The sequence below is a fragment of the Ctenocephalides felis genome, unplaced genomic scaffold, assembly GCF_003426905.1.
Source record: "Ctenocephalides felis isolate EL2017-DRISC unplaced genomic scaffold, ASM342690v1 CF-g0.4_SCAFFOLD_01170, whole genome shotgun sequence".
Taxonomy (NCBI): Eukaryota; Metazoa; Arthropoda; class Insecta; order Siphonaptera; family Pulicidae; genus Ctenocephalides; species Ctenocephalides felis.
This window is the reverse complement of record NW_020537324.1, coordinates 72,933,540-72,949,402: the sequence shown is the minus strand read 5'-3', so window position 1 is coordinate 72,949,402 and position 15,863 is coordinate 72,933,540. Positions and strand designations below refer to the sequence as shown.

Here is a 15,863-nt window from a genome sequence, read left to right as displayed (position 1 = left end):
TTGTTTTTTTTGTAATTAACGGTTTCAGAAAAAAAAACGGTTTTTATGAAACTTTTTTTAACGATAAGTATCATGATCTTATAAAACATACTAAAATGTTACAGCCCTGCGACAAATATTAGGTTGTCAAATATCTCCCTTCCGCCTTTTTGTATTATAAACCAAGAGCAAAAAAGCGGAAGGGAGATATTTGACAACCTAATAGTTTAATGTTAAAAATTTATCAAAGTTTGAAAATATATGATAGTCAAAATTTGTGCCAAAAGTTCCTTTTGTTGTGTGATGAGTCAAACATTATCAATTCATTAAAATTTCAAATAATAAGCTACAATTTTAGGACATACAAGCACGTGCCTGTGCAATATAATTAATATAATTACAGTTAATTTAAATGTGCTTGAGAAAATTCTATTCGAAATCACAATGTTCAGATTTAATTGAAAGCGATAACTTTATTTTTAAAACAAACATTTGAAAATTTTATCTAAATATCTGAATTTCAATTTCGATTGGTTAAGTCAATTCCTGCACATTTCGGGAAGTTTATGCAACTTGCCATAAGGCTAAATGCCACTTTCAACTAGTTTATATTTTACTCACAAGTGATTTCATTTCAGAGGAATACGACGAGCTGGGACAACTGCAACGCACCTGCAACGCTGAAGTCCTGGTCAACAAATGTGAAGGCGCCTGCAGCAGCCAAGTTCAGCCATCGGTCATCACTCCAACGGGATTCTTAAAGGTATTCTGGGAAATAGAAATATTGATAGAAAATAGAAAAATACATACTACCCTAAATTTTCACCCTTCAACAAATCCCTTATTTGTAAAAGTCATTGCAGTAATTGAACAAATGATACAGTATAGTCTTTCTTGTGATCTTATATTAGGTTGTCAAATATCTCCCTTCCGCCTTTTTGTCTTTTGAATTTCAAGCAAAAAAGCGGAAGGGAGATATTTAACAACCTAATATATAAAAATGGAGCTCTCGATCAAATGATTCGGTAAAACTCGAAAACGGCTAAACCGATTTGGCCAGTCTTGGACTTGAAAAATTCGTAACAATCAGTAGGTTGTCGGAAAGGTGAGATATTATTTCAAAATCGCGTACAAACTTCACATTTTTAATTTGAAGATTTTTGTAGAAGCGTAATTTAAATAAAACAATGGACGGTGGCTAATACGTCAAATGTCAAACGTTTTTGGCAGATGATGTTCAATTACGTTTAAGTAGGATGTTTTACGTGAATATTATTCAATTATGATTAAATTGTAGTAGGTAGTTTTGTTTGTAGTTTTATTTATATACAAAAACGTTAGCAAACGGGCCGCAAGTGTTACTAGAGACTCAAAATATCAACTTTTTTCAAATGTTAATACGAAAATGCACTTTTTGGCATATTTTTCTCAAACACGGTGTTCTAAAAGATCTCATTTGTATAATTATCACTCATTGGTATTTATAAAAACATTTTCTAGGTTGTATTATTTTTTATTCATATTATTTAAATTCAGAACCAAAATTTGGTATCGATCAAAGGGACATTTTGTCGAATAACATTTTCCCAGTTAAAGTTTCCCAGAATTCATCGAAGAATAGATAGAAATATATGAAAGTCCGGGGTTAAAAAGGTTCACGACCGATGTGACAAAAAACCACGAAAGTTAAGCATTGTTTAACAACAATATTTGAAAGTAAAGGGATAAAGATGTATAACCAGCTATAACCTTGATTCTTATGACTTTGCTATCGGGAGATAAAGGGTAATCTTTGAAAATCCATAATAAAAGTATTTTCTCCGTTGGTAGTTTTTTAGCATTAGTTAAAAATGTAATTGTTTTGTAAAATACCTTTAAAATTAAAATAAGACATTAAACCTGTTTGCCACCTGGCCGTTACAAGTTACTCCGCCTATAGGATAAAAAAGTCTAGATAACAAACTTTTTAAAGACAGCAAAAAAGCACCTTTCTACAATGATGAAGTAGCTGACAGTTTTACTGAACGTAGTCAGATAATTGTTCGTTTGAAATGTGTTATTTGTTGTGATATAATTGGTTTGATTTATATAATATCATTAATATTTGCTCAAAGTCAAATTGGACCTTTGTGCCTCGTCCTGCTCTACATATATAGTTTTTATTAAATTTACTTTAATTCATCGAATGTTACTTGAAACTTCTCAAAAAGCAGGTTAAAGAAGAAATACTTAATTTATTTTCTACCTCTCCTCGCAGAAATTTGAAAATTTTGTATAAGCTCAGTAGTATTATTTGCAATTATACACAAAATCCAGAATCCAAAAAGAATCTGAAAAACTTGAAACGTAATCAATAAGTCGAGAGACCAAGGAAGACTTGGATTGGATTATACCATGTTTTTCTATAGAGAGTGTATAAAACTTCCAGTAGACAAAATGAAGACAAACTAATGAGGTTTATTGTTTTTATAATGCATCGTTGTATATAGCATTCAAACAACACATCCTTATACACTTGAAGTAATAATATTTTTGATTCTCTAGAAATTGTTTAGAATATACCTTGCTTAGCGAAACAACGTTTGGCGGGTCAGCTAGTTTTATAATAATAGTGTCGATCAATGCAATTATTAAGAAAAAATCTATTACCATTTTAGGAATGTTACTGCTGCAGAGAGTCCCTAATGAGAGAACGAACCATAACCCTTTCCCATTGCTACGATCCTGATGGTATCAGGCTAACAGACAACGGCCTGGACACGATGGAAATGCGTATCAAAGAACCAGTGAATTGCAAATGCTTCAAATGCGGAGAGTTTAGCAGATAAATTATAAGAAAGAACATGTTGATGATAAAAACCCTAATATTTTTTTTATTGTAATAAATTTTAAGTTGTTTAAGTAAGTTTAAAATATATATTTGCATACTTGAATTGGAGTCATCAATAAATATTATATTGAATAAATGGTATTTTATTTATAAACTAGCTGTAAGTGGAATTCTGTCTTAAGGCAATTAAGGCATCGTGCCTTAAGGCAAATTGCTGGAACTTCCCGTACCAAAAATTATTATTTTTTTTAAAAACGATTAAAATTGAAAAATTGAAAAAAATTTACTTCGAAAAAATAAGAAACTATAAATTGGATAAAAAATTACTTTTTTATGAAAAAAATTTTTTTTAAAAAAAAATTTTTTTTTAAAAATTTTTTTTTATTTATTTTTTTTTTTAGAAAAATGTTTTCTTTATTTTGACATATTTTGGAAGATCTGAACTTGTTTTTCAGAGCAATCGTACTGCTTTAACTGCATAGAGACGAAATATAAAGCGCGTAAGCGCGGCGTCGCTGTCTAACGGGTAACATTGATACGGAACCCATAGGAAAATAAACAAAATTTATACTTATTGTTAAAATCTCTATAAAATATCTGAAAATTTGATGTGCATATGTCTAATGATCATTTTTGACCGCCAAATGGCATTTTTTTTTACTTTTTTCGTTATATCTCCGAAACCGCTAGACCTGCCTGTATGAAAATTTGATCAATTCTTTATCTTGTCAATACAAGTAAAATGTTTTTTGAATTATTAAAATCGGACACTCCGTTCTCTTTAAAACTGAGTTACCGTTTTCGGCATTTTTTGCCCCGAATCTCCGGAACGGCTGGACCTGCCTTCGCCAAAAACTAATCAGCACGTCTCCTTATCAATACGAATCGAATGTTTTTTGAATTATTCAAATCGGTTGATCCGTGTTCCCGAAATCGTCGACGAAAATTTGTATCCGCACATACATACACACACGCACACACATACACACACACACACACACACACACACACCCCCACACACACACACACACACACACATCCATTTTTTCTAAGGTATGCCAAAATATTCAGAAACCTCTGAAACGTAAAGATATATAAAAATTTTCATTTTCGATTTTTTTGCGATTACTATAACTTACCCTACGGGAAGTTAATAAAGTTAATCATATATGTGATATTAAAATTGTAGCATAATAGGTGTTTTATAAGTTTATTTATAATTTATTATATAAACTAGTGGTGTATGGCATCGTGCCTTGAGGCAAATTGCTAAAACTTCCCATACCGTAACGAAATGTTCGAGGAATATTGAATGTTTTCAAATATATTATTATAAATACTGTAACACTTGTCTAATATTTACAAGAATTATATAAACTGAATTACAAAGTTAAAATTATTTATTTAAATTATATAAGTGAGCTTTAGAACTTTAGCTCAGAATTAAAGTTAAAATCTGAATTATTCTCAATATACAAAAAAAATGTTTTTGAAAAAAAATGGAATAAATTTTTTTTTCCAAAAGTAATTGTTCTGTCAACACAAGCAGAAAGTTTTTTAAATCATCCAAATCGAATGCTTCCTTCTCTCAAAAACTGCCATTTTTTGTACATTTAGCTCTGTATCTTCGAAATGGCTCGACTAGCCTTTGTCAAAAACTAATCAGCACATCTCTCTATCAATAGGAATCAATACGAAAACACACAAACATCCATTAATCTCAAATTCAAAAAACAGTGTTAAAGTTCGACAACCCTTAATAAAAATAAATTGTTTATTGAGGGTAAAAATTTATAAATGGAATAAAAAAAATGGTTCAAAAAATAAAAAATAAATCTTAAAGGCTGCTCGAGTTAAAAATGGTAAGTTAATTTTCACTTCTTTACTTATACGTTTGGATACTTGATATGTGCCATCATTTAGTAAATCTAAATTACAAAAATTTAATTTAAAATTTTGAACACTATTTTGAAATATAATATTAACATTTTAAAATTTTATAAAGCAAAAATTCACATACTAAACCAGAAAAAAATAAATCTAAAGTACAAACATTTGTTTAAAATTTCGAACACTATTTTAAAAAAAATATTAAAATTTTAAAATTTTATCAAGCAAAAATTCAAATACTGAACCAGAAGAAACCAAATCTAAATTACAAACATTTGTTTAAAATTTCGAACACTATTTTTAAAAAATTCACTTTTTGAAATTTTATCAAGTAAAAATTTACATACTGAACCAGAAAAAAACAAATCACAATATTTGAATAATATTTGAAAAATTTAATTAACAACAAACACATAAACACTTAAATGCTATTAAAAAAAAAAAACATTCTGAATATTCTGATGTCAAAATTGTCTTCATTGTTTAAAGCTTTTTATTTAAAATTTCATAAATAAAGTATATTATTAAGTATATTTTGTATAAATGAAGAAGTAAAAATTATTTTACCACTTTTAATTCGATTAATTTACTGTTAATTATATGAAGTATGTTTCAAAGTCAAAAAAATAACCGAAATATTAATTTTAAATACATATATTACAAAAAACGTATACTTTTAAAAGACTACAAAAAATATTTTAAAAAATTGCAACCATATATTATTATTTTATAAAGTGGAAAAAGAGGTATGAAAGATGAAAAAAGTAAGTAATTAATAAGTAATTTTTAACAAATTAATATTCCCTACTCTCACAATTCTTATGATCTAGAAATACATACATACATATACACACACACATATATATATATATATATATATATATATATATATATATATATATATGTATATATATGTAAATATTATATATTTACATATATAATATTTGTGCATAATGGTGTGTAATATATTTATTCCTTCGCAAAAGTCTCATATACCCTAAGTGTTTTCTATTGTCTCACAGCAGGATTAAGGAAGAAACATGTGTTTACATGAAATACTAGCTCATATGTCAAAGCAAACATTAAGTGCAGAAAGTTCAAATGAGACATTACTATCATTACCCAGCTCAACTTTAAAAAAAACTTGATCCAATAATAATTGAGCTGCCGAAAAGCAGCTGAAATGTGCCAGAAATTAAAATAATATAAGATACAGTCAACAGTATATGTTTGGCAGACGAAATTATATAATTCAGTCTAATAAATAACGCAACAAGTCCAAAATTGCTTATACATTATTTTTTTAAACTATTGAAGAGTCTTCTCATATGTAATAGATTTTACAAATTAATTCACCTAAGATTTGAACATAAACAATAATGTCTATTGAATTATTAGTAAGAAAAATGTACTTTAGGAATTATAATTGCCAAAAAGCAACTAATATATCGTATGAGATTATGAAAATTATGGACTAAATTATTGAAGCAATTATGTTGTATGGTAAAATCAAGTGTGATATTGTTCTTTTACCGCAGATATTACATTATTAGAATGTATAGGATAGGATATTAAAAAATTTGGAATTTTTTAATTGTAGATGTGGGTACAGGACAACGTCTGTCGGGTCATCTAGTATAAATATATATATATATATATATATATATATATATATATATATATATTTATATTTATATATATATATGCTAAACATGCACCTACCCACATACATTAGATATATATATATATATATATATATATATATATATATATATATATATATATATATATATAATGTGTATGTAAGTAAAGATGTGAATAAATGGATAAATCTAACAAGACATTAGCTAGCTGTACATAGAAAATGTATATAGGGTGTTTAGGCCGTATAAAAGCATAAGAAAGCTCTCAGAAGCATTAGTGGTGTTTTGATATCAAGACTTGTAACATATAATACTATCGTATTATATCATAATAGCATGAAGTACAATTTCTATTATTTTTCTTTGTATGTATGTGTATGTATTCCAGAAATTTTGGCTATGCAGAAAACAGGTGATAACTAAATAGTAATAAAATCATTGATTTAATAAAATTAGAAAATTAATTAATCAATAAAAATTAATTAATAATTCGCTTATTAGTGTTAAATTATTTAAAACATTCCAAAAGTTGAAATTAGTTTTTTGTTAATATTATATTTATTATTCAGTTATACCCAAGTTGTTTCATTTGGATCAAAATTGAATTGATAAAGTTGTATATCATTTCCATTACCATATTAGAATCTGTTTGAGTATTATATATAAAAGCTTTTTCCTTATTTAGATGATTGCTCCGTTACACCCGTAATTCACGTTTTACAATATCCTGGCTGTGTGCCTAAACCAATACCGTCTTTTGCATGCATCGGTAGATGTGCCAGCTATGTACAGGTTAAAAATAAAAAAATAAAATAATTACTAAATATGTACACTTACTTGATCAATTTTTAAAATGAGTCTTGGAAACATTCAGGTATCAGGAAGCAAAATTTGGCAAATGGAAAGATCTTGTATGTGTTGTCAAGAATCAGGAGAACGAGAGGCTTCTGTTTCTCTATTTTGTCCAAAAGCTAAACCGGGAGAACGCAAATTCAGAAAGGTTAATAATAATAATAATAATAGATAATTATAGTTAATTGTTGAAATAAGTTTACCTGTGTTAATTCAGTTAAGTAGCACAAAGTGAACACTTCAAAGCATAATTAACCAACTGTTTTTAATGCTAAACTTGATTAACTAACTTTTTAATTAACACCGTGACTTTATTTTATAAATATAATAATGTGCACTAACAAACATTCCAATTTACAAACTATTGCAGAAGCTGTCAAAATAGTTGCCACCATAGATGAAAAAGATAGGGTTGCCATATGCAAATATGGCGCGTGTAAAAAGCGGCAAATTCAAATATTTATGATTTTGAATTTATAAAGCAAGACCAAAGCATTTCTCAAACTACGTAATATAAATAATTATGAATAAAACTAGTGGCATCGTGCTCTAAGGCAAATTGCTGGAACTGCCCATACTCTCGAAATATTCGAGGAATATTAATTGTTTTCAAATAGATTATTTTAATTATTTGAAGTATTATAAGTGATGTTTAGAGCTTTAGCTAAAATTAGAATTAAAATCCGAATTATTTTTCGATCTGCAAATTTTTTTTTTGGAAAATTAAAAAATAATTAAACTAAGAAAATTTTTTTTGCCCAAAAGCAATCGTTTCGTCAGCACAAGCAGAAAGTTTTTTAAATCATTCAAATCGGATACTTAGTTCTCTCAAAAACAGCCATTTTTTGCACATTTAGCTCTGTATCTCCGAAATGGCTGAGCCTGTCTTTGCCAAAAACTAATCAGCACATCTCCCTATCAATAGGAAACGATTGCATTTTGAATTTTTCAAATCGATTGATCCGTGTTCCCGGAATCGTCGACGAAAATTGGTATCCGCACACGCGCACGCACACATACACAAATCCATTTTTTCAGAAACCTTTTGAAACGCAATGATATACATAAATATTCATTTTTTCTTGCAGGAAGTTAATTAAAATGCTCAAAATAACAATTAGCAAAAAAAAATTGCACTTAGTAATGATTAAACTATAAAATTTGTTTAATGATACATTATTGTGGTACATTTAACATCATAAAATTGTTATTAATTGCAGGTTATTACAAAGGCTCCATTAGATTGCATGTGCAGGCCATGTACAAGTATCGAAGAAAGTGCAATTATACCGCAGGAAATAGCAGGCTATGCTGATGAAGGCCCTTTAAATAACCACTTTAGAAAATCACATCACATTCAATAAAACCAATTATGATTACCACAATGACAGGATTTGCTCTTCTTGATATAAGAAAATAAAATGTACTCATAGAATTGAAAACACAGTATTTCTAGTTAACTGTTCACTATTGCAAAATATATATACATTGCAGTTAATTTCTGCATAAATAAAACCAACCAAATTTTGTTTAGTATATATTTATATATACTAAAAGCCCATATTGTAATAAATACAATTTTAATATATTAATTGTATTCTTTGACATATTTTATAGTTGTGACACAGCACATCCCAAACTAAGTAAGTAGTGGCTTTGCATTCACGCAAGAAACTTGAGAAGTCTAAATTCCTTCAAAATCATAATTACACAATTAAATGATTTTGAAATAATGACTAAACTTAGCAACTTAGTTCTTCTACACAACAGTCTATTAAATTAAATCAATTGGAAACCAACCATTTGATTGACAAACTGCATCAAATCAAAAAATATAGTCCAAGTAGTAAGTGACAATTTTGCATATTCAATCACAGTACAAAAAATAAATATCCAAAAAATTCAACAACATCTTGAATATATATTTTATGGAATAATAACATCATAGTCACTTGTTTTTAATTGATCTAAATAACAATATTAATTATAAACTAAATTTGTAACGAAATGAAAAAGTAACAAAAAATATTTTAATACATATATACAAATATGGTTGGTGAATCATAATTGACCATACTATGCCGCTAACTTAGTTTCATTATTTTCCTCCAATACCCTAAATTGCAATAAATATGTTAATGGGCACAATTTAAACAAAATCAATCCGGACAAGGCCGAGAATTGATTCTGTGTTTATTTACATAGGTTCTCAAATAGTAAAAAAAATTCAACTAAATTACATAGTATTATCAATAATACATATGAACAAGTTGAGAATATGCATACATAGCACATATCTCGATTAATTTTATGTACAAAATGTTTTGAATTTATTATTGGCATCTTATATCTGAACCAATATGAATAGTTTTGATTTTATATTCATTTTCAAAGAAAAAAAATGTTGGAAGCAATAAACTTTGATAATGTGACAACTTTATTTCGATAATTCAACAGACCAACAGATTTTTTTTTGAAAATAATTCATGTAAAACAATTTGTAACAATAGTTATCTTCAGAGTATTCACGTCACACACGTTAAATACACTGCAAAATATACAAAATATATATACACATGTACATACTTATATATATACACGTAAGTATATAAGAAAACTTTTATATATAACTCACAGTCATCGATTGCAGACATAGTCAAGAAGTTCGTTTCAATAAATGAAACATTGTCCATTTCATGTATTAAATATATATTTTTAACATAACACTCACTGTTAAGGAAATCAATCTTCTATAATTATTTATACTTTATATTCAACCTGTTTTTAAATTACAATTTATATAGTAAGTTTCTAAGGTTTTAATATTTAAGAATTATATTTTATATGTCTATAAATAGGTTAAAGTCTCAGTGTAGGTTTACTTCCCACGGTTTATTTACGCAAACGCACCACATTGCAATATTATTTTTAATCTTGCTTTTTAAAGTCACATAGTAGCATGACTTCATTAACCGGAAGCCCAAGGAGTCATGATTCAAGCTGTCACTCCTCGGTGGAGGACTCATCATCTTGTTCTTGCAGAACGGTGAAGAAAGACACGAGGCATTTCTCAGCAACACCTTTGGAAATAAACAACACTTATTATAAAACCAAAATACACAATTTAAGGGACACCATTAGAGGCAAGAATTTTATGTGTAACAATATTTTTACTATTATTTTTTTTTTCAAGTTTTGATTCTTAGCAGGTGATGAGTCTCAAAAAATTGAAACAAACATGCCTCTGATTTTAGCCCTCCAAATAATACAATAAAACTAGTGGGGTGGGCGGCATCGTGCCTTAAGGCAAATTGCTGGAACTTCCCGTACCGTAACGAAATGTTCGAGGAATATTGAATGTTTTCAAATAGATTTTTATAAATATTGTAACATTGTCTAATATTTATAAGAATTATATAAACTGAATTGCAAAGTTGAAATTATTTGTTCAAAGTATATTAGAACTATAGTCAGACATAAAAATAAAATCTGAATTATTTTCGATATACAAAAAATTTAAAAAAAAAAGAAAAAAAAATGAAACAAAAAATTTTTTTCCAAAATCAATTATTTTGTTAAGACAAGCAGAAAGTTCTTTGAATCAATTAAATCGGACGCTTAGTTCTCTCAAAAACTGTCATTTTTTGTACATTTAGCTCCGTATCTCCGAAATGGCTGGGCCTGCCTTTGCGAAAAACTAATCAGCACATCTCCCAATCATTACTAATTGAATATTTTTTAGATCATTCAAATCGGATGCTCCGTTCTCTCAAAAACTCGATTTCTATTTTCTGCACTCTTTGCTCCTTATTTCCGTAACTGCTGGACCTGCCTTTGCCAAAAACTAATCAGCACATCTCCTTATCAATAGGAATCGAATGTTTTTTAAACCGTTCAAATCGGTTGATCCGTACGCCCGAAAACGTGGGCGAAAATTTGTATCCATACATACACACACACACACACACACACACACACACACACACACACACACACATCCATTTTTTCTGAAGTATGCCAAAATGTTCAGAAACTTTCGAAACGTCGGGAAATGTAAAAATTTTCAATTCCGATTTTCGGCCCATTACAATAACTTACCCTACGAGAAGTTAAAAAAAAAAAAAGTACGATTATTAATCTAGAACAGTGTCGCATCCGTATAAAGTACAGGAACAATATAAAAATTTTTTTTTTGTTAAAATAGCAACTGTCTGAAAACAAAATAATTTATTACAATTTTTTAGATATTTCTGATATTTTTAGGAATAGTAAAATTCGAAAATTGGGTATGATAGTAGTTCATACTGAAGAGAAGTCTATAAAGAAGACTCTATAAAATTTCAAGTAAGCCGCTCCAGTAATAATTTCGAAATCGTGGTTATCCTATAGAGAAAGACAGTTTTGAGAAAACTGTTCAAAGTTTCACTGAGGTACTAAACAGAGGAGGATTATCGCGGTCAAACAGCTGTACCCTCAAAAATACAATTCCAATTTTAAAAAATTCTCTTAAACATATGTTCTTGAATAGTTACAACTTTAAGGGGGGCGATACATGTAACAAGAAAAAAAAAATCGATTTTTTTTTTCATAAATCGTTACAACATCTCAAAAATATGCCTGTAAGTATTCAAAACAAAATTATCATTATTTATACAATAAAAACTCTAAGTGCCACGCCTCAACTCGACGCTTGAGTGCTATTGTACTCTTATCTGTTTCTGTGTCAAAACTTTAAACGCGTTTTTCTCAAAACGACATTTTTGAAATTTGCGGGCGGGATAACTCAGAAAGTTCTCAACCGATTCCAATGAAATTTTGCACACATCTACTTTACAGTAATAGCTTCTAAACCTCAAACATTCCAAAAAAAAATTCAAAAATTAACCCTTTACCAAAAAAAAACCATTGAAAAAAAGGTGAAAAATCGAACTTTTTTTTCTGAGGTGTGCCAATTTACGATTTTGTGACTTTTTTAATTTTTTTTGGTTTAACTAGAAGATATATGTTTTATGAACACGTACAAACTAATTTTTTTTGATTTCAAATCACCGTACGAAAAGTGAGAACGCCCGCAAATTGATGGCGTTTTCCGAGAGGGTCTTTCTTGGCAGATTTATTTTTACGGCGGCAATTAAAAAAAAAAATTAAAAAAAAAATTTTTTTGTGTATTTTAATATATAATAAACAACCCTAAAAAAGTTCAAAAAGATTCAGTCATTCCTTCCCAGTTTAAAAAGTCCTCAAAAAATGGTAAAAATTAAGGCGATTACATGTATCGCCTCCCTTAAATGCATAAAGAACAAAATCGATTTCTCAAAACATTTAGACTGAAGTACCCCATTAAACATAAATGACAAAACACAAAAACTTACCTTTTCCTTCAATTTCTGCAGGGTCAGTACTATTTTTCCATTGCAAGAAAGAATCTCCTGTTATAATACCCGAATCCCAAAGCATATTAAACAATTGCACTAAAACACCTGAAAAAAATAGAACAAATTGTTTTAGGGTAGAAGCAAAGGATATGTATTTCAAAAAAAAGTTAGGGTTATTTTGTTTTAAAAACTGATATATCTTGTTCAAAAAAATCCACAAAAATAATGCTCTATTAAAATATATTTACTATAATTAATGATAGATTATTTAACTTCCCATAGAGTAATATTTCAAAAAAATTGAAGATAAAAATGTTTATATATCTCACATTTCAAATTTGATTTGAATATATAATACAGTTATATACTTTCTAATTGTTTTTAATAAGCATCCATCAGTATCAAATGAAATTGTTTTTTAATAAATGCATATTAAATTGTAGTATGAGCAAAATATTGCATCAATTATCATTATCTATTATAAATTTATTACCTTGTGGATATTCTAATTTATGCATGTAACACTGAATGGCATAAAGCGCTTGAAGTTCACAATCGGGTTTGTTAGAAATGTATGTTGTCAGTAGATCATAATGTTTCTTGAATACATTTTCCAATAAAACCCACGCCTTTGAATGTTTAGTTACGGAATGTTCGCATACAGCTGTCATTAGAGTTCTGGCAAACGCAGGAGTATTTGACATATCACCAACATTCATCTGGAAATAGATAAATGAGCATAGTGGAAATTTAAGGGGGTCTTCCTATGTGATGGGTTGAAAAAATCGATTTTTTTTTTTTTCATAAATTGCTCCCTTAACATGTCTAGAATAAGGTAGTAAAGCGATTTTAGAAAATTTGAAGTCGTTTTAAAGATACAGCAAGTAAAAGAAAGAGCGGTTCGAATAGTTTTTAACGGACTTGAAACTTTAAACGCGTTTTTCTCAAAACTGTGTTTTTCAAAATTTCCTCCATTGTATCTCAGAAACGGCTGGACCGAATTACTTGAAATTTACAGGGCACACTCAATATATTTAAACGCATAGAATGAACCATTATCAAACGAAAATTTTCAAAACTTCGATTTTTTTATAGCAAAAACCAAAAAAAAAACGCCTAATTTGCAACTTTTATTTCAAATGTCTATCAAAAATCCAATTTTTTTAATATTCATTTGATTATAGGTCATTCCGTGCTTTTAAGCCTACAAATTAAAACGCCGTTTATTTTTATTTTTTCAGATAAGCCGATCAGCCGAAATCGTGCAGGAAGTGGGAGCTCTTTTTTTCGAGGCGGGGGTGTTCAGAGCGCTGTAACTCTAGTTTGACTGAATATTTTTAGCTGTAATTTTATATTTATACTGTCCAAATATGTGTACATAAATGATAAAAAACTTGAAGCTCTAAATATTAACTGGTCATAGAAAAAAAATCCTAAAATATCCCTAAAAAACAGGCTGTCACATAGGAAGACCCCCTTAAATTGCATTTGCATATACAAATATAGACTTACAGTTATCCATTGTTCAATATTTGCATCGGAATCATTTTCAGTCATAAATTTCAATATTCTTTCTTGAATTTGTTTCATACTAAGATGACTTGAGCTATTTATAGCATGAATTGCTCCTCCAGTGACATAATCCAGTTCCTAAGCAGATAAAACTCTGATCAATAATTGTTTACAATATTGTTATATATAATTTTTTTTTTTTTTAAATTGTCAGATTAAATTTATCTGTCATGAACAATTCAGTTCACTACTTTCATCAATTTAATAAAATCATCACAGTATTGAAATTAACTGTAAATTAATATAATTTATAATATTAATACATACCTTTGATTTAACAAAATCATCCACTTTCTTTTCATCCATGAATGACTTCCAAGATAAACCAGATTTTGCCCATATGTCTTTAACTCGACCAGGTCCTTTTTCTTTTGATATAGTTTTAAAAATAGCAGCTATAAATTCCCCAGCCAAATCTTGACTTATCAGTACATGTGATATTTTATGAATGTCTTTCAAGTTTACACATTCAGACGCAAGAACGGGCGCTGAAAATTATAATTGTTATTAGGAAACAAAATCTTTATTAAAGATAAGAGAAAACTAGCTGTAAGTGGAATTCTGTCTTAAGGCAATTAAGGCATCGTGTCTTAAGGCAAATTGCTGGAACTTCCCGTACCAAAAATTATTAATTTTTTAAAAACGATTAACATTTTTGAAAAAAAATTACTTTGAAAAAATAAGATTTTTGAGAAACTATAAATTGGACAAAAAATTACTTGGACAAAAATTTTTTTTCTTTATTTTGACATATTGTAGAAGATCTGAACTTTTTTCAAAGCACTGCTTTAACTGCATAGGGACAAAATATAAAGCGCGTAAGCGCCGCGTCGCTGTCTAACGCATAAGCATTGGTACGGAACCCATAGGAATGTTAACAAAATTTATACTTTTTTTTTAAATCTCTATAAAATATCTGATAATTTGATGTGCATATGTCTAATGATCATTTTTGACCGCCAAATGGCTCATTACTTTCTCCTCTATATCTCCGAAACCGCTAGATCTACCTTTATAAAAATTTTATCGATTCTTCATCATGTCAATACAAGTGAAATGTTTTTTGAATTATTCAAATCGGACGCTCCGTTCTCTTAAAAACTGAGTTACCGTTTTCGGCACTTTTTGCCCCCTATCTTCGGAACGGCTAGACCCGCCTTCGCCAAAAACTAATCAGCACATCTCCTTATCAATACGAATCGAATGTTTTTTGAATTATTCAAATCGGTTGATCCGTGTTCCCGAAATCGTCGACGAAAATTTGTATCCGCACACACACACACACACACACACATCAATTTTTTCTAAGGTATGCCAAAATGTTCAGAAACTTCTGAAACGTAAAGATATAAAAAAAATTTCATTTTTGATTTTTTTGCGATTACTATAACTTGCCCTAAGGGAAGTTAAAAAATATTTATTGTACCGATTAAATCTGCCAAGTACTCCCACATCTTAGGAATATCAACCCGAAGATCATCTGCAAATTCCAAGACTTCTTCTAGACCACACAAGTAGCTTTTAATAGGAAGCAACTTATTTTTAATCATATGAACTACAATTTGGGCAGCTTTTTCTCTTAAAACTTGATTTTTCTCTAAACATGCCATGTATAATTCTCTAACAAACCCATAGAGCTGATTAGTTGTACATAGAGATTGAATTTCTTGACCAGCAGCCTATTAAGTAGATTTACATTATTTTAAGAAATATTTTACAAGT

General features: G+C 28.8%; 3 protein-coding genes across 4 annotated transcripts in view; 1 reads left to right on the top strand and 2 right to left on the bottom strand.

Annotated features, from left to right (window-relative positions):
* The window catches only part of LOC113368320 (zinc finger CCCH domain-containing protein 10-like), a 57,311-nt gene extending 56,659 nt beyond the window's left edge, over positions 1-652 (bottom strand). Inside the window, exon 1 of the mRNA XM_026609874.1 lies at positions 601-652. The gene's annotated coding sequence lies outside the window, so the exon portion shown is untranslated. The remainder of the gene's footprint in view (positions 1-600) is intronic.
* The window catches only part of LOC113367626 (partner of bursicon-like), a 33,932-nt gene extending 25,374 nt beyond the window's left edge, over positions 1-8,558 (top strand). The window contains exons 2-6 of the mRNA XM_026609216.1: positions 618-742; positions 2,637-2,793; positions 7,025-7,134; positions 7,217-7,342; positions 8,415-8,558. Coding sequence (XP_026465001.1) covers positions 618-742; positions 2,637-2,793; positions 7,025-7,134; positions 7,217-7,342; positions 8,415-8,558 — 662 coding nt within the window. The remainder of the gene's footprint in view (positions 1-617; positions 743-2,636; positions 2,794-7,024; positions 7,135-7,216; positions 7,343-8,414) is intronic.
* Positions 8,559-9,779: 1,221 nt separating this feature from the next.
* LOC113368118 (eukaryotic translation initiation factor 4 gamma 3-like) overlaps positions 9,780-15,863 on the bottom strand; it is a 41,444-nt gene continuing 35,360 nt past the window's right edge. For both annotated transcript variants that reach the window (XM_026609679.1, XM_026609680.1), the window contains exons 20-25: positions 15,568-15,820; positions 14,409-14,629; positions 14,082-14,219; positions 13,063-13,288; positions 12,567-12,674; positions 9,780-10,274 (exon numbers count right to left, since the gene is read on the bottom strand). In XM_026609679.1, the coding sequence (XP_026465464.1) occupies positions 10,198-10,274; positions 12,567-12,674; positions 13,063-13,288; positions 14,082-14,219; positions 14,409-14,629; positions 15,568-15,820 (1,023 nt within the window). In that variant the 3' untranslated portion in view covers positions 9,780-10,197. The remainder of the gene's footprint in view (positions 10,275-12,566; positions 12,675-13,062; positions 13,289-14,081; positions 14,220-14,408; positions 14,630-15,567; positions 15,821-15,863) is intronic.